Source organism: Panthera pardus, unplaced genomic scaffold, assembly GCF_024362965.1.
Source record: "Panthera pardus isolate Hobbes unplaced genomic scaffold, ASM2436296v1 HiC_scaffold_13, whole genome shotgun sequence".
NCBI classification, from domain to species: Eukaryota; Metazoa; Chordata; class Mammalia; order Carnivora; family Felidae; genus Panthera; species Panthera pardus.
The window spans coordinates 16008078-16029795 of NW_026526688.1; the positions used below are offsets into that span (position 1 = coordinate 16008078).

Below are 21718 nucleotides of genomic sequence, written 5' to 3' on the forward strand. Positions count from 1 at the left end.
AACGCATGTTGAGTATTTTAGTTTGATCAACGTCTTCACCTGAATGGCCTACTTCACCCCATGAAAAATAATCTTGATTTGTTTGGTGCAAGCTCTGATCTGGCACCATCTGCAATAAAATGCTGATTGTGATACAGGTTGCAGCTGGATTGAGCAAGGCATCTGGTTTCCGTTTCAAGGCTAAGAATGTTCATGTTATTTACGTACAAAATTCTGGCCAAAGCAGGGGCTGCCTTACAGCAGCTGTTGCCACACCAGCTAAGAAACGGAGGCCTCGTCGGGTGTCTACGCAACCATTTCTGGGCTGTGCCCGTCCCCTCCTTGAAGCTGGCCTGTCCCTCACGATAATGTGGTGACAGATGGAAGCACCAGCAAACTCAGCAGCTCCAGAAGCAGGTGATGGAGGCTGCACATGCCATAATCTTAGCTTAATTTTATTCAAGCGTGATCTGCGTCCCAAATAGTACATCTTCGTAGGAAACTGCTACATAATGAGGAGTCAGACTCGGTAATTTCTATACTTTTCAATTTTCTGATTTGGTACCCGCCCAGCCCCCCCCCCCCCCCCCAAATGTATGTTACTAAGATTAGAAGTTTTACAAAGTTGTGAGTGCCCCCAATAGTATAATTAATTTTAAACAAAGTTTGTAGCCATTCGCCTCCATGAGCCACTAACCTTATTTTAAGTTTTCTTTGAAGGCTAATTAGGAAATTAAAATTCCAGGTGGATGAGGCACTAAATGTTGAATTCTGTTTATAAAGTTGTATGTCGAAAAAGGAACCGGGGACTAAGAAAGTGTGAGTGTAGGTAAGAGACAGACCTTCTCCAGCCACCAAAGATGCACATTCCCCAAAACCATTTGGCACAGGCTCCCAGCACAAAAATTAGGACCTACACAACACTCCCAGAGACTGCAAAAGCAAATTATGTAAAATGTGCCAAGGGCAGGAGGGAAAGGCATGGTATTGCTTGATAAGTACTTTTTTTTAAAAGGCAAGTTTGAAATATACCCTTCGTGCTCCAGACTGAATTGTGTCCCCCTCCCCAAATTTATGTTAAAGCCCTAACCCCCAGTGTGACCGTATTTGGAGATAGAGCCCCTGGGGAGGTAATTCAGGTTAAATGAGACCATAAACTGGGGGGCTGACCTAATAGGGCTGGTGCCCTTGGAAGCAGAGGAAGAACCACCAGAAACCTCTCTCTCATTCTCTGTGTGCACAAAGAGGAAAGGCCATGTGAGGACACATCGAGGAGGCCAGAAGAGAGCCCTCACCAGAAACCAAATTTACTGACACCTTGATCATGGATTTCCAGCCTCTAGAACTGTGAGAAAATAAATGTCTGTCATTTAAGTCACTCAGCCTGTGCTATTTTGTTATGGCGGCCCCGCAGACTAGGACACTGGGAGGGCAAACTTTAATAGGAAACCAACTGAAGGTCAAGGTTTTAATCTTCTCATAAAATAGAAGTCAGATCAACTGTAATAAATAACAGTAATTCAAAAACCTTCCGCAGCATTTAACGTTTCATTGTCCGCTTAAAGAAATTATTTTCCCCACCCCAGGATTGGAGCACTAGAGAGTCATTTCTTCTTGGTCCTCTCCTGGAAACATTTATATAGGGCAGTACCCACATGAAGTGTTACTACATAAAAGTTATAATAACTTGTCCGTCAATTCAGCTTGACGGTCACAAGCAGGAGTTGGAGATTAGGTCCACAATGAAAACTATCTGAGAGAAGGTGATCTTAGACCATATTAGAGCTCAGACCTCATCCCCACGTCAAACAGTGCTCCAAACACAGCAGGGACCAAACATGGCGGTTCTGCCATAAAACACTTTCGTTCTTGAGGCCTAGTGCCAACCACTGAGCGTGAAGAAAGATGGCAATATCCCAAACACTTACCTCTGTGATTTTCACAAAAGCTGAACAATCACTCACTATATTTCGATGAGTGATCAGGGCTCCTTTGGGGTAGCCTGAGGAACACACATGAGCAGAAACCAAGTTAAAGAAATGCCATCCCCAAATGACAGGAATTAAGGAAGCCCAGAACCCTGTATAACTGGGGCCTCAAATGCCTCTAGTGTTCGGTGCAACCGTGAAAGCCAGATGCTGAATGACACTAAATCCCTAAACGATCTGCAATCCTTTACATGAAAAGATTGTCTGAAACAACCTTTATTAACATGGGTGAGTTTTAGAGGGCGTGTGTAGTGGGAAGAGGAGAAAACACAGGAATTTTATTTCTGGAAATAAAATGTTGGTTTATCCCAAGAAACGGGCGGATCCACTGTCGCCTTCAATAAATGTCTGAGGAAATACACGGCACACTCAGATCCTGGGAATGTCTGACAGGGCCACAAGGACACTGTGCTCGCAACACTTCGGTCTCTTCTGCTTTTAGTCCATCTGTAGTTCAACTACGTCACCTGTCGGTCACCCAAGAAAGGGGGCAGGGAATACACACCTCCGGATACCACTTAGAAGCAACCGCATTTCATTGGGTAAATTCCTAGCAGTGCTACTGCTGGGTCATAGGGTAGGTCTATTTTTAATTTTTTGAAGAACCTCCACACTGTTTTCCAGAGCGGCTGCACCAGTTTGCATTCCCACCAACAGTGCAAGAGGGTTCCCGTTTCTCCACATCCTCACCAGCATCTACAGTCTCCTGATTTGTTCATTTTAGCCACTCAGGAGTGCTGATGCAGAGGGGCACTTGTACCCCAATGTTTATAGCAGCACTTTCAACAATAGCCAAATTATGGAGAGAGCCTAAATGTCCATCAACTGATGAACTGATAAAAACATTGTGGTTTATTTACACAATAGAATACTACTTGGCAATGAGAAAGAATGAAATATGGCCTTTTGTAGCAACATGGATGGAACTGGAGGGTATTATGCTAAGTGAAATAAGTCATACAGAGAAAGATACCATATGTTTTCACTCTTATGTGGATCCTGAGAAACTTAACAGAAGACCATGGGGGCTGGAAAGACCATGGGGGAAGGAAAAAAAAAAAAAAGGTTAGAGAGGGAGGGAGCCAAAACATGAGACTCCTAAAAACTGAGAACTGAGGGTTGATGGGGGGTGGGAGGGAGGCGAGGGTGGGTGATGGGCATTGAGGAGGGCACCTTTTGGGATGAGCACTGGGTGTTGTATGGAAACCAATTTGACAATAAATTTCATATTAAAAAAAAAAAAGAAGCAACTGCATTTCAAACCTTACCTGTAGTTCCACTGGTGAAGCAAATCACTGCAAGATCTTCAGGTGCTGGCGGCTAGAGCACATTAAAAACAAACACACAAACAAACAAACAAACTCAAAGGTGTATAAGTCAGAACAGAAAGAAAACTGTAAGCCATACATTGATCCCCAAGGTTTCTACTAGTCTTGGAGACTAGTTATCAGCAGGGCTTAGCAGGGCTGACATCGTGTACTCACCTTAGGTCTCTGTCTGTTGGCTCTTCCCAGGTCCTTAAGGAGAAGAGAAAAAAAAAACTTAAATGGAAACATTTTCAAAATGTAAAGAATAAGGCGACATCGACAAAGTCACTTCAACTTGACTCTACTGTGGGATTCACTCAGAGCTGGCTCAAAGACAGTGTCCGTTTCAAATGAAAGAAACTGACCACTTTAATTAACCTGAAGTGACATATTTATGCATTGCTCTAACAAGCCATTTTCCAGGGGCATCTTAGTGGCTCAGTTGCTCAAGCATCTGACTTCCACTCAGGTCATGATCTCACGTTTCTTGAGTTCGAGCCCTGCGTCAGGCTCTGTGCTGATAGTTCAGAGCCTGGAGCCTGCTTCGGATTCTGTGTCTCCCTCTCTCTCTGCAGCACCCCCCCCCCCCACATGTTCTCTCTCTCGCTCTCTCAAAAATAAATAAACATTAATATTTTTTTTTAAAAAGGAGCCACTTTCCAGGTGTCTTCTCTCATATAAAACCAAATAAATGGTGTCAGGACTAGCCCTTGAAACAGGATTTATCCAAAAGACAGGAATCAGATTTTTTATGATGGATTTCTTGTCCGCACTCCCACACCCTTTTATGGCTGGCTCTTGACCAAAAGCAAACCATAGTCATAACCAAAGAACTGCAGATGCTCTGCGCCCTCCTGAGACCAGAGCACAGCACCGACGTGTGGTCACCCAGCTCTGGATGACTGGATCACCGGCAGTCCCTGCAGGATGAAACGCTACAGGCTCAAATATCTATACTCCCCACATGGAGTGGATAAAAGATTTGGGAACCTCAGATTATAAAACAGTCCTTGACATGGGGCGCCTGGGTGGCTCAGCTGGTTGAGCCTCTGACTCTTGGTTTCGGCTCAGGTCACGATCTCACGGTTCGCGGGTTCAAGCCCTGTGTTGGGCTCTGCCCTGTTAGTGCAGAGCCTGCTTGGGATTCTCTCTCCCTCTCTCTCTGCCCCTCTCCCATTCATTCTCTTTCTCTCTCTCTCTCTCTCTCTCTCTCTCTCTCTCTCAAAATAAAAATAAATAAACAAACTTAAAAAAAAATAAAAGTGTCCATGACAGAAGACAGAAGAGCACTGCTGGATGGACACAAAGAGCTGCAGGTTCATTTCCAAGGATGCGTCTCCCAGCAGCTGGTTCCCAGTCACTACCTGGGGTCCACTGTGATGTTGTTCAGTTCACTGCATGGAGGTATCTTGGTGGCCACTTCAATTAGCTATTAATTTCTTTAATGAACTATTTATATTCCTTTCCTATTAAAACAGAATAGCTTGAATGAGCATATGGAGTGAGCATGCTAGAATTACATGGAAATTCGATCAGTGTGCTCAGGGCTCAGTGAGTTTCTGCCCAGCATACACTTTTAAACCATTTTTTTTTTAAAAGTTTATTTATTTCAGACTTTAAGCTGTACTACAAAGCTGTAATCATCCAGACAGTATGGTTCTGGCACAAGAACAGACACTCAGATCAATGGGACAGAATAGAGAACCCAGAAATGGGCCCACAAACATATGGCCAACTAATGTTTGACGAAGCAGGAAAGAATGTCCAATGGAATAAAGACAGTCTCTTCAGCAAGTGGTGCTGGGAAAACTGGACAGTAACATGCAGAAAAATGAACCTGGACCACTTTCTTACTCCATATACGAAAATAAAGTCAAAATGGATGAAAGACCTAAATGTAAGACAGGAAGTCATCAAAATACTAGAGGAGAAAGCAGGCAAAAACCTCTTTGACCCTGGCCACAGCAGCTTCTTATTCAACATGTCTCCGGACAAGGGAAGGGAAACAAAAGCAAAAATGAACTATTGGGACCTTGTTAAAATAAAAAGCTTCTGCATAGCGCAGGAAACAATCAGCAAAACTAAAAGGTAATGGTCAGAATGGGAGAAGGTATTTGCAAACGACATATCCGATAAAGGGTTAGTATCCAAAATCTATAGAGAACTTATCAAACTCACCATCCAAAAAACAAATAATCCAGTGAAGAAATGGGCAAAAAACATGAATAGACACTTCTCCAAAGAAGACATCCACATGGCCAACCAACCCATGAAAAAATGCTTAACATCACTCATCATCAGGAAAATACAAATCAAGACCACAATGAGATACCCCCTCACACCTGTCAGAAGGGCTAACATTAACAATTCAGGCAACAAGAGATGTTGGTGAGGATGCGGACAAAGAGGACCTCTTTTGCACTGCTGGTGGGAATGCAAATTGGTGCAGCCACTCTGGAAAACAGTATGGAGGTTCCTCAAAAAATTAAAAATAGAACTACCCTACGACCCAGCAATTGCACTACTAGGTATTTATCCAAGGCATACGGGTATCTGTTTTGAAGGGGCACATGCACCCCAATGTTTATAGCAGTACTATCAATAACACACACACACACACACACACACACACACACGCACACACACACAATGGAATATTACTCAGCAATAAAAAAGAATGAAATCTTGCCCTTTGCAACTACGTGGATGGAACTAGAGGGTATTATGCTAAGTGAAATTAGTTAAGTCAGAGAAAGACAAATATCTTATGACTTCACTCATATGAGGACTTTAAGACACAAAACAGATGAACATAAGGGAAGGGAAGCAAAAATAATATAAAAACAGGGAGGGGGGCACAAACATAAGAGACTTAAGGACACAAACATAAGGAGACTTAAATAGCTGAGTAATAAGGAGAGGGTTACTGGAGGGGTTGTGGGAGGAGGTGTGGGCTAAATGGGTAAGGGGCATTAAGGAATCTACTCCTGAAATAATGGTTGTACTATATGCTAACTAACTTGGATGTAAATTAAAAAAAATAAATAAAAATTAAAAAACAATAAAACAATAAAAATATTAAAAAAAAGTTTACTCATTTTGAGAGAGAGAAAGAGAGATAGCACACAAGCAGGGGAGGGGCAGAGAGGGAGGGAAAGAGAGTGAGAATCCCAAACAGGTTCTACACTGTCAGTGCAGAGCCCAATGCAGGGCTTGATCCAATTAACAGTGAGATCATGACCTGAGCTGAAATCAAGAGCCAGATGCCTAACTGACTGAGCCACCCAGGCACCCCCAAACCATTTTTAATCTTAATTACATTTTAAATTATGTATATAATAGACTGCTGATTAAAAACAGGAACAGTGAAGTCCAAATAGAAGTCAACTAAGAGCTAAAGCAATAATAATTCCTTTTTTTTTAAAAGTAATCTTTATCAGACCCAAATCTCCACTCATCTGTTCAAAATTCTTACATAACTTCTTGAGATCTCTAATTCTTCAAAAATTGATATTAAGTAAAATACAGCCACAGCTACATGCAGTTTGGCTTTTATTTTATTGGGAACACACATGATCAAAATTAGTGCCCTATATGCCAAGAAGGTTCATAGCCTCAAACCTGTATAATGACATCATGTAGAAAAGAGTACGGCAACCATAAAAATAAATGAGTTGCCATCTTCAGGCTCCAAATGCCCAAACAAAACAAAACAAAAACCTCGCCCAGAAGGAAAACTGAATTCTAGTTAATGAATAACATGCTGAAGTATTTGGGGGTAATAAAATCTGCAACTTAATGCAAATGCATTAAAAAAAGGTAATGAATGAATAGAGGGACAGAGTAATGCACGAATATGTGATAAAGCAAATATATTAAAACATTAGCTGCAGATGTTTGGTGGGCATATGGCAGTCTACTGTACAATTCTTGGTACTTTGTACCTGTTCTTGTTTGCATGTCTGAAAATATTCATAATAAAATATCCCCCAAAAGCAAAAACTCCAAATACCAATATTTCTCTTTTTGATCCTATAAAAACATATATCAACATAAACTTGATCATATGATCAACCGGAAGGCCAATGTTAAATTCCCTTCTTAAAAATTACTTAATCTTTTGCTTACAAATTTTTAAAACCCAAGTATGAATCATATGACACAGGTAAGTGGAAAACAATGTCTTTTATAAATAAAATCTTTAATGTTAACTTTACATTACAATCTTCATTTACCTAAATGTTTTCATCTTAAAATTATGTCATCATAGAAAAATCAAAAAATACCAAAAAATTCCTGTGGGTGTGTGCATGTGTGTGCACGTTTGTGTGGTGGGGTTAGGGAAAAGATGGAGGAAAAAGATTACATTGTAAATGGCATTATTGCGATCACAAGTGAAATCAACAAATGTGCAGAAATGCTAGGTAAAAAGCTAGCTAAAAACCCAACTGAACAGTACAGCACACCCATTCTTATGGACTAAGCATCTATTCTACTGTGTGCGTCTCTGTATAAATGTGAGGCAGAAGGCTCTGTTAGAACAAATTAGTTTCTCTATGACCGCTAAGTTCCTCCGGGAAGGTATTATATAGATCCTTGTTCATAGCCTCCAATTCCTTGTAGAAGGAGAACTATAAGTAAAATTTCAAACCCTATTTATAACAGTTCCAGGAAAATATTTATAACATTTTCAGAAGGAGAACAGCCAATTCCTGTGATATGTACCTGACAAGATCCTCCTCTTACTAGCTTCTCTGGATTAAACTCTAATCCAAATCCAACTGGGAGAATCAGCTTTTTACATGTGATGTCAAACAACCAATTTAAATATACGCCACATTCGTTTTCCTAGAATGGTTACCCTTAAAGTTCTGATTAAGGTGAATCTCAAGAAATTTAATATAAAAATAAACCAAATCAAACATCTATGCTGGAAATCCACCAGGACGCTACAAAAGCAACTTGGGAAAAAGAATAATGAGGCAGATTTCTATAGCTGGCTCCATTTTAGAAACAAATCAGTAAGTAAATGGCATTAAAGGCTAAAAAGAACATACAAACTTAAATCTCCACCTGAATCAGAAATTCACATTTCTGGAGCACTTGGGTGGCTCAGCTGGTTGAGCATCCAACTTCGGCTCAGGTCAGGATCTCGCGGTTCACGAGTTTGAGCCCCACATCGGGCTCACTGCTGTCAGCACAGAGCCTGCTTTGAATCCTCTGTCCCCTCTATCTGCCCCTCCTCTGCTTGTACTCTCTCTCTCTCTCTCTCTCTCTCTCTCTCTCTCTCAAAAATAAATAAACATTAAGAAGAAAAAGAAATTCACATTTCTACCATTTATTGGCATGGCTGGTCAGTGCTCTAGAATAAATGTGTGAGCACCTGCAACTTGTTTTACGAGAGTACTTTTTATCAGATGGGATGGATTCACACTGAGACATGCACGTAGAACCCTTCCTTCCAGTAATGAGGCAGCAATTTCCACCCTATGTCTTTTATGGGTTGCTGCGATGCCCAACCAGAGCTAGGATTGCATGATTGCACTGGATACCACATGTGAGCCGAAATGGCCTCAGGGGCGCCCACCAGGGAAGTGGGAAGGATGACTCACCTCCATTGCCTTCAGACTGATGATTTCTACGCCACACCTTTTGCCTCGTTCTAACAGATCGATGCCATAGGAGTCCATGATGACTATGGTTTTAAGGCCTGGCGTTAACTTATTTTCTACACCTTCTAATAGCGTGTTGGCCTTCTCTGGCTTGTCAACAAAAACCAGAGAGAGTTCGGCTGGGAATGAAGAGATACAATGAAGAATGAGCTCCGAGATATTAAAAGCCTGACTGTACGGTATCTGACACCAGGTTATTTTCAGGACTTACAGTCTTTGAATAGAAAGACAGATGTGTATTTAAACATAAAATCCCTATCAAATCAAATATAACCAAATGTAAAGTCATCAAATCTAACTGATAACTAGGCCAGTGCCCACCTGGAGACCCCAGACATACCTTTGTTGACTATGTAGGTGATGGCTTCAGCTCCAAGCGTATCATAGAGGGGAACGGACACCATGGAGTAAGCAAAGCATCCCTGTTCAATGATCACCCACTAAATGAACAGTAAAGGTCAGGGAAAGAAAACGAGATGTCATCACGGAACCACTCCAAGGAGAACAACACTCTAGAGAGATTCAAAGTGGAAACACTGGATGGGGCAAAATCAACATTTGTGTGTCTACTCCTATGTGCCAGGCACCACGGAGGATTCACGATGCAAACAAAACACCTGCCCCCTTCTTAGAAGGACAGTGCAATTGGCCGGAAGAATCGAGGCAAATATGTGACAAGATAATTAACCGTACGAGATAGTGACCGGCTCAGACACGAAGGAGCCGGAAGTGACCCACCTCCACGGGGCACGTGACTGAGCTCGCCCTCTGCAAGGGCAGCACGGTTTGGACAGATGGAGAGAAAGGCAAGGAGACTCCAGGAGCGGGGACTGCGTGAACAAAAGCAGGGGGGAGGGCAGTGAGCACTCAAGGGTGCCCCGGCAGGCAGGGTCGCAGGTGGTCTGTGGAGGGGCCTGGCCCCATCCCCAGGTAATGCGCGGCCACTGAGGGCTTCTCGGTGAAATGGAGGCCCTGGGGTGTGAGAAGATCAGCTGTGCAGCCGTGTGCGGTGAGACCTGGGAACTGGGGAAGGAGGGACACCCCTGTCTAACAGGAAAAATGTTCTGGGCAAAATCTCCCCCAGAAAAGTGATGAAGAAGTGGTACCGGGACCGGTCTCCTTGCCTCTAACTCAGCAGCCATGTGGCAACTGATCTGCCTACAAGGCATACATGGCAAGATGAGCCTTTCACTAAAAATCCTTGCTGGTGCCCCTCATCTCCAGCTGCAGGTCTCGAATCTGCAGAATCCGACACGCGGCCACGGCACAGATAAAGGCACAGCTGCTGTGGAAAGGCAGCACACCCACTTACATTCACTCGGTCTGGGGCAGTTTTGCTCCTTTTTCTTTCCTAGCATCAGTTTCAAGTTACCAACATGGAGGGCAGGTCCAAGCTCCTCAGCAGGGTCCATGATGTGGTACATGTAGTCCTGTCTTCTCTGCCCCACCAAGCTCTACCAGATTGAAATCCCTCAACCCCCAGCACAGATACGCTGCTTGATGCAAACATGTCGTTGTTCCCGACACTCCCTTAGCTTCCCTGCTCTCATATCCTTCAAGACTCCACTAGGAGGCCACCTCCAGGAAGTCCTCCTTGACTGAGCTCCCCATAACCCTTTTCCCTGTGTCCACGCTTGCCACGCTACAAAGCAACACCCTACGGGCCGGTCTTCCCTCACACGGTACCTTAAGAGAAGGATCCAAATCACTGTTGTGCTTTGGTGCCTTGCGATGCCTGGCACATAGTAGGTGCTCCATACACATTTATTAAACTAGTTCATAAATGTAGGAAGGAGCTTACCCTATGAAGTAAGGTCCTAGTGATAGATTCAGCATAAAATGCCACTAACGCAAACATCTGGGATGTGTTCACTTGAATGGGTTTCACTTACAATGAAAGAAACAAAATTCCATAAGCCTAGTCGTAGTCCAACTGTGGAAAATGCTGTGTATCCCTTACCAGTACATAAAACTCTAGGAAACCAGCCTAATTTATCAAATAGTCGATAGCACAGCGATTGAGCCAACATGTCTTTTAGACACAAGAACCAATTCAATTCCTTCAAGCCTAGTGCTTGAATTTTTCTAAGCCAAGTTATGCCATTTGTTCACCAACGCTATAATACGTGTATTATATATATTTGGAACAACAGCTCCAGAAGAGCTTCTCATTTAAATTGACCTTAATGCAAGGGTTTACAGAAGCACCACGCAGGGGCCTTGGCAGCCAGACAGACCGTGTGTCTATACCGAGGCTGACTCGCGGTGAGGTACTTTTCCCGCTGCCCCCGGTATTTTAAATTTTGTAACCTGATCACAGGGAAAGCTCCCACCTTTCAGAAAGCAAAGAGGGGAGTCCGCTACTGCCAAAAACGTATCCAAGTTTCTCTATAATTTATTGATGCTATTTTTCTAATTACAGAGGTAGGCCTAGAGGCTAGGAGGATTCTTTGTTAGTTATCTGTTCTAGTAACTTCTTTGTTAGTTTTTGTTTGGGACCTGGTTTTTGAAAAAACAAAAACCAATAATCAAAAAGTGATATATAGATTTTTTCCACCTAAAGGCCAAGGAGGCCCGAGCCTGGGTTTTCATATGTGTAACTTTCTAATGAATAACATAGAGACATATGCTCAGTAGAGATCAGAGCACAAAATCGGGTCCCAAGCAAAGGTCTGTATGAACTCCAGTTGGCTCTTACATGTGAGAACTCTCAAAACCGCACACAATTGGCGTCTAACGGTCAATACCTCAGGTCTGTTCTGAGAAAAGATGCCAATGTACTGATCCGGGGAAGTCTTGAAGCCCTTCTGGATGAGCGCTGAGCCCACACACTCTGACATGTCCGCAACCTGAAACGGGGAGGAAAAAAAATCAGGAACCACGTCAGGCCCAACTCAGGGAACAAAGCTCACTGGAGCGACAGCCGACCGAGTCTGCTATCTTGGCCAGCAAGTGGCGCCGCACGGCGAAGGGCAGCAGGAGCGAACGGGGTTCCGTCAGCCCTACAGTTTTGTAAAACACGAGGCTGGCTTCACCGGAACTCACTATTAGGAGAACTGGTCATAGGGTTCCTTCTGCAAAGCAGAGGAATCGGATTCTGACAGCTGCAGGTCAGAGGTCACTGGATGCCTGGGCTTCTCATGCACATTTCCATTTTACACTTCAGTTTTATAAAATTATAAAAGTAATACGAGGACGTAGAATAATAGAAATTACTTGCATTTATAAAGAGCAGCAAAGCGGCCCAAACTTGTCATTTGCTATAAATACAGAAATAGCAAGTTTGGGGGACACCTTCAAAAAACTTGTAACAATTTTAAGTAAAATGAATAAGTAAATAAATACTATTATTGCAACTAAGTAAAAATAGGTAGATTCATAAAAATGAGGTAGGATTATAAACCTGCCCCCAACCTCTCCCCATTCCCACCCCAAATTAACTACAAAGAAATTTTTTTTTTTCAACTTAAAGTTTGGAATTATTTTCTTCATCTCAGTTGCTGAGTTCTCGGGAGCAGTCCGAATTCCCACGCATGCCCGTAGGGAATGAAGCCACACCTGTTCCTGCCCAGAACCCCATTTGTCCTGGCACACAGTGCCACCTCGCTCTGCCTATGGGAACGAGAGCTGAAAGGTGAGGTGACAGCAAGAATGATGTTTCCACATCCCCCGGCCTTCTCACAACCTCTGCTTGCACATAAGGGACGGGAACCCGTGAGATGCTACCCTGGTTTGCAGAGCTTACTAGGCTAGTGTGTGTGCATTTGTATCTCTAGAAAGAGGCTCCCTCAGGTTTTCCCTCAGAAAACCTCACAGGGTTCCGAGCCCCGCAAAGGGCAGAGGCACCAGGCTGACGAGAAGACTTAAGTCTACAAATCCAAAGCTGGCTTCTGTTATGTCCTGTTTTATATCGTCACCAGCCTCTGGCTGAAATGTACAAAACACGGATTAACACCTTCAGGAACCGCCTGATTTTCAGTCTGCCTTGAAAAGTCCCATCTGCAACGGACCTGTCTTCCGCCTTCCAGCCGGCATCTAACACAAGTAATTCACAACACACCTGTGGATTCCGGGAGGCCGGAACACCACCACGCAGCGTTACGTGTCCAACGCACACGTGCACGACTGTTTCTACACCCCTTGCGAAAATAAGGGACCTTGGCAGCTATTTTACCTTGGCTCTGGAAAGGCACACGAAAAGCGGTGAAATCCCTCTGGTCCCCCGGGGCCACGCATCTCATCCCTCCTTCCCCAAGAAAGGTCCGCTAAGCTGTTCTGCCTCTTGGCTCTCTGTCAAGAGATACCCAAGCCAAGCCTTCTGCATCTCACTGATCCTCAGATGAGGGAAGGGAAGGAAAAGTGGTGTGGGGTTCAGTCTAGGGAGGGCCAGCGAGCGCTATTCCCGAGCCGGCTTTGTGGCTCCTCGTGACGACCCCCCTGTCACATACACACTCCAGAGCACAGCTGCCAAACGTGGAAGGAGGAAGCTCACGTGGATTCATGAATGCCACAGGATGATCTGCCTCTACGGCAGGGAGCCATTTCCCGGACAGCTGGGCCGGAAACAAAAGGCAGCAGAAACTGATGCTTCCGGTGGCTCCCATGCGTCCTTGGGGTCCTGCCTCCCCAGGGAGAGGCGGGGGCATCGAGATGTCTTGCTATCACGATCGAAATAAAAAGCAGCATCTTCCTGCTCCGCTCCCTCCCTGCCAGTGGAGGCTACTGAAACAGCTGTAGCTGTGGATCAGCTAGGACCCACAGGAATAAATAGAAATACACCCAGATCCCAGCCTCCTTTGTTTGTTACTGTTTATACAGTAACGCAGGTGTCACTTCCGCATATCTGTTCTGCTCGCTACGGCCGCCCTGGGGTTCTATGTCAGCGCAGTCCCAAGTTGGTCAGGTTCATACAATGCACCAAAGAGCCCTGTACCGGAAGGTATGGACCTCGCTTCTGCTCCTGTTTCTGTCATTGACCAGCTTGTGACGTTAGGCGAGGCCCATCCTTTCCTGGGGTATATTTTCCTCATCTATCACATGAGAGGGCTACTCTATGTTGGGGCTTCTAAATATCACTAGTACCCCTCAAGGCAGAGGAGAAATTCTGTTCTCCCAATGGACTCTGAGCACACTTCTAGAACATCATCTTAGAATTAAATTCAACTCCGTAATGCATCCAACGTAAGTTCTAAAATAAAGTGCTTTTGAACCACCAATTAAGTTACTTAACCAGTTTTTCCCCAAACTGCTGTGTAAGACTTCTCCCTTTGCATGCTGCACATTGTCCCTGAAGCTCTGAGCTAGTGCAACACAGGGACTCAGTAGCGACCCTCCACCCCTCACAGCGTCTCCGAGAGCTGACCTATTTCAGTACCACATCCTGCACGAGGACACACAGAGCCAGAAAACTCACCTCTTTGTATGAAAGCCATTCATAGGGTTGGTCTGGCTTCCGAGAGCCTAAACAAGGGCCATTATCTGGAAAAAGGAAAACAAAAAACAAAAAATGGGCTTAACATGCATAAATATTCTAATTTGTACTCCATTCTATAAAGGATCAGGTAGACAGATTTTTGTCCCTAGATTACAAATAATGAGTTCAGGTCGAAAATATGTCCTCCCTAGGTTTCGGTCTCATTTGTTTGTTTGTTTCTATTTTGTTTCTTAAATGGAGTGGGAGAAGAGGGAAAAAATGAGAGGATATAGGTAAATACAATTTTTAAAGACACTCAATTTGTGAATTCTTCTTCAATACCCTATCGGTTTAGAAAGGAGTCAGGAGCTGAATGGCAAAGAAATTCTGGTGTAGGTGTTCAGAAGACTCCCTCAAAATTTCTAAATTTAAAGCATTCTAACTCAGAATGTAAAAAGGAAAATACGATTCTTCGATGTCCAAATTCTGATGACCTGGACTTTACTTACACAGGCGAAGTCTTAATTGCAGAGAAACAAAAATAAAGAAAAGATGCAAAATGAGAGAAAATAAGGGGGTATTTATAAAAGTAAACGTTAAGAAATATCAGGATGGGAGCACCTGGGTGGCGTTAAGCGTCTGACTCTTGATTTGGGCTCAGGTCATGATCTCTAGGTTAGTGGGATCGAGTCCTACGTCGGGCTCTGCACTGACATCGCAGAGCCTGTTTGGGATTCTCTCTCCCACTCTCTCTCTGCCCTCCCCACCCCCCCCACCCCCCACTCACGTGCACTCTCTCTCTCAAAAATAAAATGAACATTGAAAAAAAAAGAAAAGAAAGAAATATCAGGACGTGTCCTGATTCTAACCCAGGTAACGAATAAACAGGAAGAAAGAAAACCCGGTATTAATCATTCACACTAAGTGCTAGCACAGTAATAAATATCATTCAAGTCATTTATATTTGGAATTATGCAAGTTTCTTTCTACAGATTAACCCCAAGCTAACTTTATGCTCAGTTTGTAGTTGTTGAAGGAAAACTATGTCCACTCCACCCCCAGCCCCCCACAAAATGCTGCCATATTCAGATGATGATCAGGGTTGACCACATACCAGAATGTTTCTTTTTTTTTTTTTTAAGTTTATTTATTTTTGAGAAAGTGGGAGAGAGAGAGAGAGCATGAGCCAGGAAGAGGCAGAGAGAGAGAGAGAGAGAGAGAGAGAGACAGAATCCAAGGCAGGCTCCAGGCTCTATCAGCACAGAGCCCAACGCGGGGCTTCCACTCACGAACCGTGAGAGCCAAAGTCGGACACTTAATCAACTGAGACACCCAGGTGCCCCCCCCCCCCGAATGTTTCTCAACTAAGAACACGGGCCCTACCACCATCTGTGTGCCTGCACGGCTTCTACTACAGACTGTTTTGTCACCTCCCCTCTGAACAGGGTATCGGCATTTCTGTCTTGTGACTATAACATATCTGGCTTCCCCATTCCAGGCTCGAGTGGCAGTTCAGATGTTCTGATTTGGTCTGGGGGCCTGAAGAAGAGGGAGGGACAGTGGAGCACGGCCCCCCGTGGCAGCCTTGATACGCTGGACCTATTACACGGAGTCCCCCCGCTAGAGACGGGTGCTGCCTGTGCGGGTCAGTCGTGAGCACGGGGAGGACCCAGGCTGGACGAGTTCTCTGCTCCACACTGACTTCCTGGCTCTCTCTACAGCAGCCTTCATGCAAACAGAAAGAGCACAGAGGGCCTTATTCTCAGACCCACTTCAGTTCACAGGGACTGTAATAAAGACCACGCTGGACAACACAAGGTCCATCAGGGGCTGTTTTCAGACATTTGCCATGCGAAATAATGTGATTTTATTCTTTAAGAACAGGGACTGGTGATCTGTAGGCAGGGGCTGAATCAAGCCTGCCACCTGTTGTTGTAAATACAGTTTTACTGGAACACGGCCTCGCTTGTTCATTTACGTATGATCTAAGACTGCAGCTGAGCAGTCATGGCAGAGACTGTATGGCCCTGAAAGCCAACCATCGTTACTCTCTGGCCCTTTACAAAAAAAATATGCAGACTCCAGCTCCCGGACACTGGGAACTTAAAAAAAAGATTCTATACCCAGGCCCTACTAACAAAATTTTTGATGTAACTGGACAGGGAAGGGGCCTGGGCCTCAGTGGTTTTTCAAAGCTCCCCAGGTGATGTGCAGTGTAGCCGGGGACAAGAATCCACTGACTGGCAGGCAGAGGGTCCCTCCTAGAAGTGGCTTCCTGCATGCGGTCTGAAAAGACCAGGTTTGAAAACTCCAGGCTGGCTGGCTCCTCCTGTCATTCACCAGACTCCTAACTACCTTATCTAGAGGATTTTGCTCTCCTGTAAAGGCTTAATCTTATGGTAGTCTAGAAAATTGAAGCTTAGAATAAAAAGCTCCTCTGGGGCAGGGGGAAGAAGGCAAAGTGATCTGCTGAGTAATTTCCTTCAATCAGTACAGGTTAAGAAGACTGAACTTCGTTTTCTTCAACTTCTCGGAAACATTCACGTAAGACCCTCATTTTCCAAGTAGAGGAAGGTGACTAAAAAAAAAAGTTACTGTCCTAAGATGAGAGGAGAGTCAGAAGTAGAATGTAAGTTACCACACGACCTAGATGAGTTCATTCTCTACTAATAGTGGAAAATCATATAAACATTTATACACGTGACTCTGTGGTACTGGTAAAGATTACACACACATATGAACATGCATATACATACACACATATGTTTATTATATATATATATATATATATATATATATAATATATACAAATATTTTGATGTGGCCTAAATATACAAATATTTGATGTTAGGCTGCTGTACCTTATGGGTATTTACTATCACAGACAAACCCTGCCCCTCACCCTAACTTTGAAGGAGTTCACAAATTAAATGCTCTCCCTTTATCGTGGGGCTTAATGAATCTGCTACAGGAACACCAGGGCAAAAACACAACAGAGCAATCCAATTTTACCAGTATCAAGTAAAAACCACGGCACTTCCTGAGCACATACCACATGCAACATGTCGTGGGGACAGAGACAGTAATAGCACACGGCCCCTGGCCGTCAGGAGACTACGGCCTAGGGAGCAGTAGGAAAAATAAAAGCTAACCACCGAAAGATTTAAATAACAAACGTGTGGATCCCAAAGACCATTTCTAGAGAGTAACCCGGAATAAGCCAAAATGAAGGGGCTGAAACAAAAAGAGGGGTGGGGGGAAGTAGAGAGGACTCTCTCCATCTCTGAGGACACATTAATAGAGCACCTACGGTGTGCAGGTGCCGAGAGAAGAGACAGCTGCCTGGTTCATGGAGCACTGGCTAGTGGGACAGATGGGCAGTAAATGCCTCTGTTCCCTGGAGGGGCTGGTACAGAAATAGGTACAAGATGCTGGGGAAAGCGGGCATCTCCACCTGGAGGTAGGAGATGAAAACAAGGGAATAGGAAGGTTTTATAGAAAAGGTAAAAAAAAAAAAAGCAATACGAGGTTTACAGGATTAGTAGGCATATAGCAAGCGCCCAGGGCTGAGGTAGGAAAGAAGCAGCTTTATGATCAGGAAAAAGACAAATGCACAAAGGCACGGGGTGATGAGAAAGGAGAGGGGTTCTGGTTTTGCGAGAAGTTCAGTGTGACGTGAGGCAGGTATACACGGAGCCTGGAAGAGAGAGAGGCTGGAAAGGCACGCAGGTGCACGGGGTCTCTTAGGCCACCGTTGCTAATGAAGCGCAATCCCACGGGCCAACACTCGCCAAGTGTCTCAGGGAACACTGCTTCCTTGGGATGTCAGTGTTTATTTCTCAAAATATGGGTCTCATGCTCAAGTAAGTTTGAAAATGTTGGATTGGGTCCAATTAAACAGACCTTTTGACCTCAGGATATGTCAGAGCCCACAATGAGCTAACATATGTGTGACCCTCCACAAAATGCGGGACATGATGAAAACATATTCCACCACGGAACCCGCTCTGCCAGGGGATAAGCTGGAGGGGCTGCTGTGCTTTGGAGGTCACTCTGGAGAAGTTACAGGAGGAGACAGGGAGACCCGAACAGGTGGAAACAGGTGGAAGACGGGAGCAAATATGACTTTCTCCAGAAAGACCACTCATGCCGAATGAGAACCGTCAAGCATTCATCACACAAATCCCGCGAATGCTTACTTGACACCTGTATGCCCCGCAGGAAACCCTCGTACATGGTTGTGACATCATCATAGAAATACACCAAGGGCTCGTCGCCATCCAGTAGCACGGATCTCCGGGCACCATCACTACCCTGTAAAAAGACACAGACACGCGAGCGGTTAGAAGAAAATGTTGAAAATAAAAGGCCTCGCGTGCACGCCCGCAGTGCCCTGCAGGGGGCCCCTGTGGAGCAGCTGCTCGGTATTTGCTGAATGAAGGGAAGTGCAGGATTTGCCAAGATGGAGCATTCAGCTGGGGTCAACTCCTGGCTTCAGAGAAGCAAGGCTAAGAGGGGCCCTGGGAAAAGGAAACAGGGGAGCAGATGTCTGAGCAGGGGTCTGGCAGGAGGACTGGAAGCCTGCCACCACCACACACTGTGACAAGCCTCAAACCTCTGCCATCGACAGCACAGGAGACTGCGTCTGGGTCAGCTCTCGTGGAAATGACACACCATTCAGTTGTGCTTCCAAAATGCCATGTATATTCCTTCCGAGATTATTGCCACTGTTACATCTCTGTGTCAACAGCAGTGTAACCTGGTAGGAACTTTAGACGCTCACATAGCATCTAACAGTTAACAATCACCAGCTACAAAACTTAGGGAGGTGCAGGGACATGTCTTGACTGCTTTGACTCGCTGCATTTGTAGGTGCACAGATTTTGTATCTGTGTACCCGTCTCTTTGTGGTCTTCCTTGGTTAGTGCAGAAAGTTTACCTCCTATCCACAACAACTCCTAACTAGTTGCAGAAGTTATCATAAGAGGAAGTAGCTCTCTAGGGGTGCCTGGGTGGCTCAGTCGGTTGAGCGTCTGACTCTTGATTTTGGCTCAGGTCACGGTCTCACAGTTCGGGAGTTTGAGCCCTGTGCTCTGTGCTGACAGTGCACAGCCTGCTTGGGATTCTCTCTCTCTCTCTCTCTCTCTCTCTCTCTCTCTCTCTCTCTCTCTCTCTCAAGGGGGTAGGGGGGTAAGAGGTAGTAGCTTTCAACCTCTGAGCTGCGCAGCCCTCCAGGGCCACAGAGATACTGTGGGTCCAGATAGCCACAGAAACACCAAGCATTCTCTAGGAACTGATAAATCAAAGCTCAACTACTATGATGTCAGAGCCTACAATTTTTTTCTTTTCAATTTCAGAGAGGGAGGTCTTTACATGTGCAATGGTCAGGAAACACTCTCTTGGGGAAATCACGCTACGATGTAAGAATTTCTTGGTACTAAGAGAAAGGACTGTTCATAGTAGGAGAGATCATTTCTAGCACGAGATTTGAAGAAAGTAGATAGGAAAGCCTTCATGAAGAAGGGGGCAAAGGAGTAGGTCTCAGAGACTAGAGTGTGAGATGGAAAAACGGGACACATTCCAGCAGAAGAACCAACATGGAGACCTTTATAGGTAATGACGGCCAGAGAGATTTTGGTGGATTCTTTTTCTTCTTCTTCTTGTATTTTTTTGTTTGTTTGTTTTTAGGATTTAATTGGCATCCTTCATACTCCTCCTGCAAGCTCTCCTCCCAACCAATTTATCATATATGTACTTCAAAAAGAGCAATATACAGAAGTATATTAAGGAAAAAAAAAAAAAAGACTTGTCCCTATTACCAGTTTGATGAGTTCCTTCCAGACTTCTTCTATGGTCTACATTTATATAAAGTCTTTCATTATCTACTACATATCAAATACGTGTTTGAAACTTGCTCTAAGGCTACTAATAGCTTTCTGGAGTAAATATCATCCAATGATATATTTTACAATTGTCACACAGTCTTCTCTATCTTGGCAAAAACTTTCTAACACCTGTAGCCATGATTCCAAACATAATTATTAATTATAACACACTACTTTATAAAGCAGTTATTCTTTGTGTGTATAATGGTGGGAAAATCTCTGCACTGTAGACTCATGATTATTACTCAATCTCTGCATCTGTTTGTTTTGCAAAATGGGGATACCGTGTGTCCACGTCCAGGGTTATTTTCCGCTAAACAAAACTGGCCTTATTAAACATGAATATGTAGAATACTACTCGGATATCCTATAATATGCCATAACTATAATACCAGTCCTTCTTAGACTGTATCTTTTCTCCAACAAATACTCAGATTAAAATTCAGAAGCGATTTTGTTGCTTTATGTGAAGCATTGGAAGCCTTTTCAATCCAGGAAGCCACCAAAAAGACCCAGGGCCTCACGGCTAAGGTAGGGAAAAAAGGCGTGAGGGACTGAGTGACAGAAAGCTAAGAAAAGAGGCATTATCAACTCATGGCCGGGATGGACAGGCAGCGTGGTAGCCCACAGGGAGGTCCTCATCACCTCAGCCTGGGACAGGGTCCCCTACACCTCTTATCATGACCCTCATTCATTCATGGTATCCCTCAGTGGTGTCTCTGCTAAAGCAATACTGCCCTCCCCATGCGTTCTGCTGAGGACCCTTATAGCTGTCAATGGGTCAGATGGGAATCAGGCGAACAAGACTCAGAGCTTTTTCTGAAAGAGCCCAAGTCTTATTCTTACATCACTCGAGGGGCTCCGAAGAGCACCAGCTAAGCAAAGAGCACAGAGGAAGTCAGAAAGAATAGACAGGAGTAGCCTGGAGTCTTGGGAGCACGGGCTCACCCTCAAGCTGAAGTCCTCCAAGGATGGTCTGGGGAACACCAGGCCTTTGTAAGGAAAGCAAACTAGCTAGCCCTGCGCCAGATCTGCTGAATCAGAAACCCTGGGGGTGTGATCCAGCAGGCCGTGTTTTAGCAAGCTCTCCAGGGGATTCTGGTGCACGATATAGTGACAACCACCAGCCTGGAGGCATTAGGATCCCAGCAGGGATGTGGTGAAGATCCGAGTAATGCTTCAGAAAGAAATCTACAAGAAACCTGCGCAGCCTGAAGAAAGGGAGGGAGGGAAATCCACTCATTTGGACCTGAGTGAGGGCAGTGGCAAGTGGGCATGGGGAGAAGGGTGACCCCAGAAGCAGTACTGGCTAATGAATGGGATTTGGCAAGTACCTGGGTGTAGGAGCAGAGAAGGAGGTCTAAAGATAGCAGTTCCATTTTTTATCAGAAACAGAAGGCTGGGCATGGGGGCCAGGTTTGAGAAGAGAGTTAGCTAAGCTTTGGATATACGGAGACAATGTCCCTCTCAACAC

At 44.6% G+C, this 21718-nt stretch overlaps 1 protein-coding gene across 7 annotated transcripts in view; it reads right to left on the reverse strand.

Annotated features, from left to right (window-relative positions):
- ACSL1 (acyl-CoA synthetase long chain family member 1) overlaps positions 1-21718 on the reverse strand; it is a 71875-nt gene that overhangs the window by 17282 nt on the left and 32875 nt on the right. For all 7 annotated transcript variants that reach the window (XM_019422284.2, XM_019422282.2, XM_019422287.2 and 4 more), the window contains exons 3-10: positions 18559-18673; positions 14360-14424; positions 11694-11795; positions 9287-9386; positions 8887-9065; positions 3452-3484; positions 3236-3287; positions 1908-1981 (exon numbers count right to left, since the gene is read on the reverse strand). In XM_019422284.2, coding sequence (XP_019277829.2) covers positions 1908-1981; positions 3236-3287; positions 3452-3484; positions 8887-9065; positions 9287-9386; positions 11694-11795; positions 14360-14424; positions 18559-18673 — 720 coding nt within the window. The remainder of the gene's footprint in view (positions 1-1907; positions 1982-3235; positions 3288-3451; positions 3485-8886; positions 9066-9286; positions 9387-11693; positions 11796-14359; positions 14425-18558; positions 18674-21718) is intronic.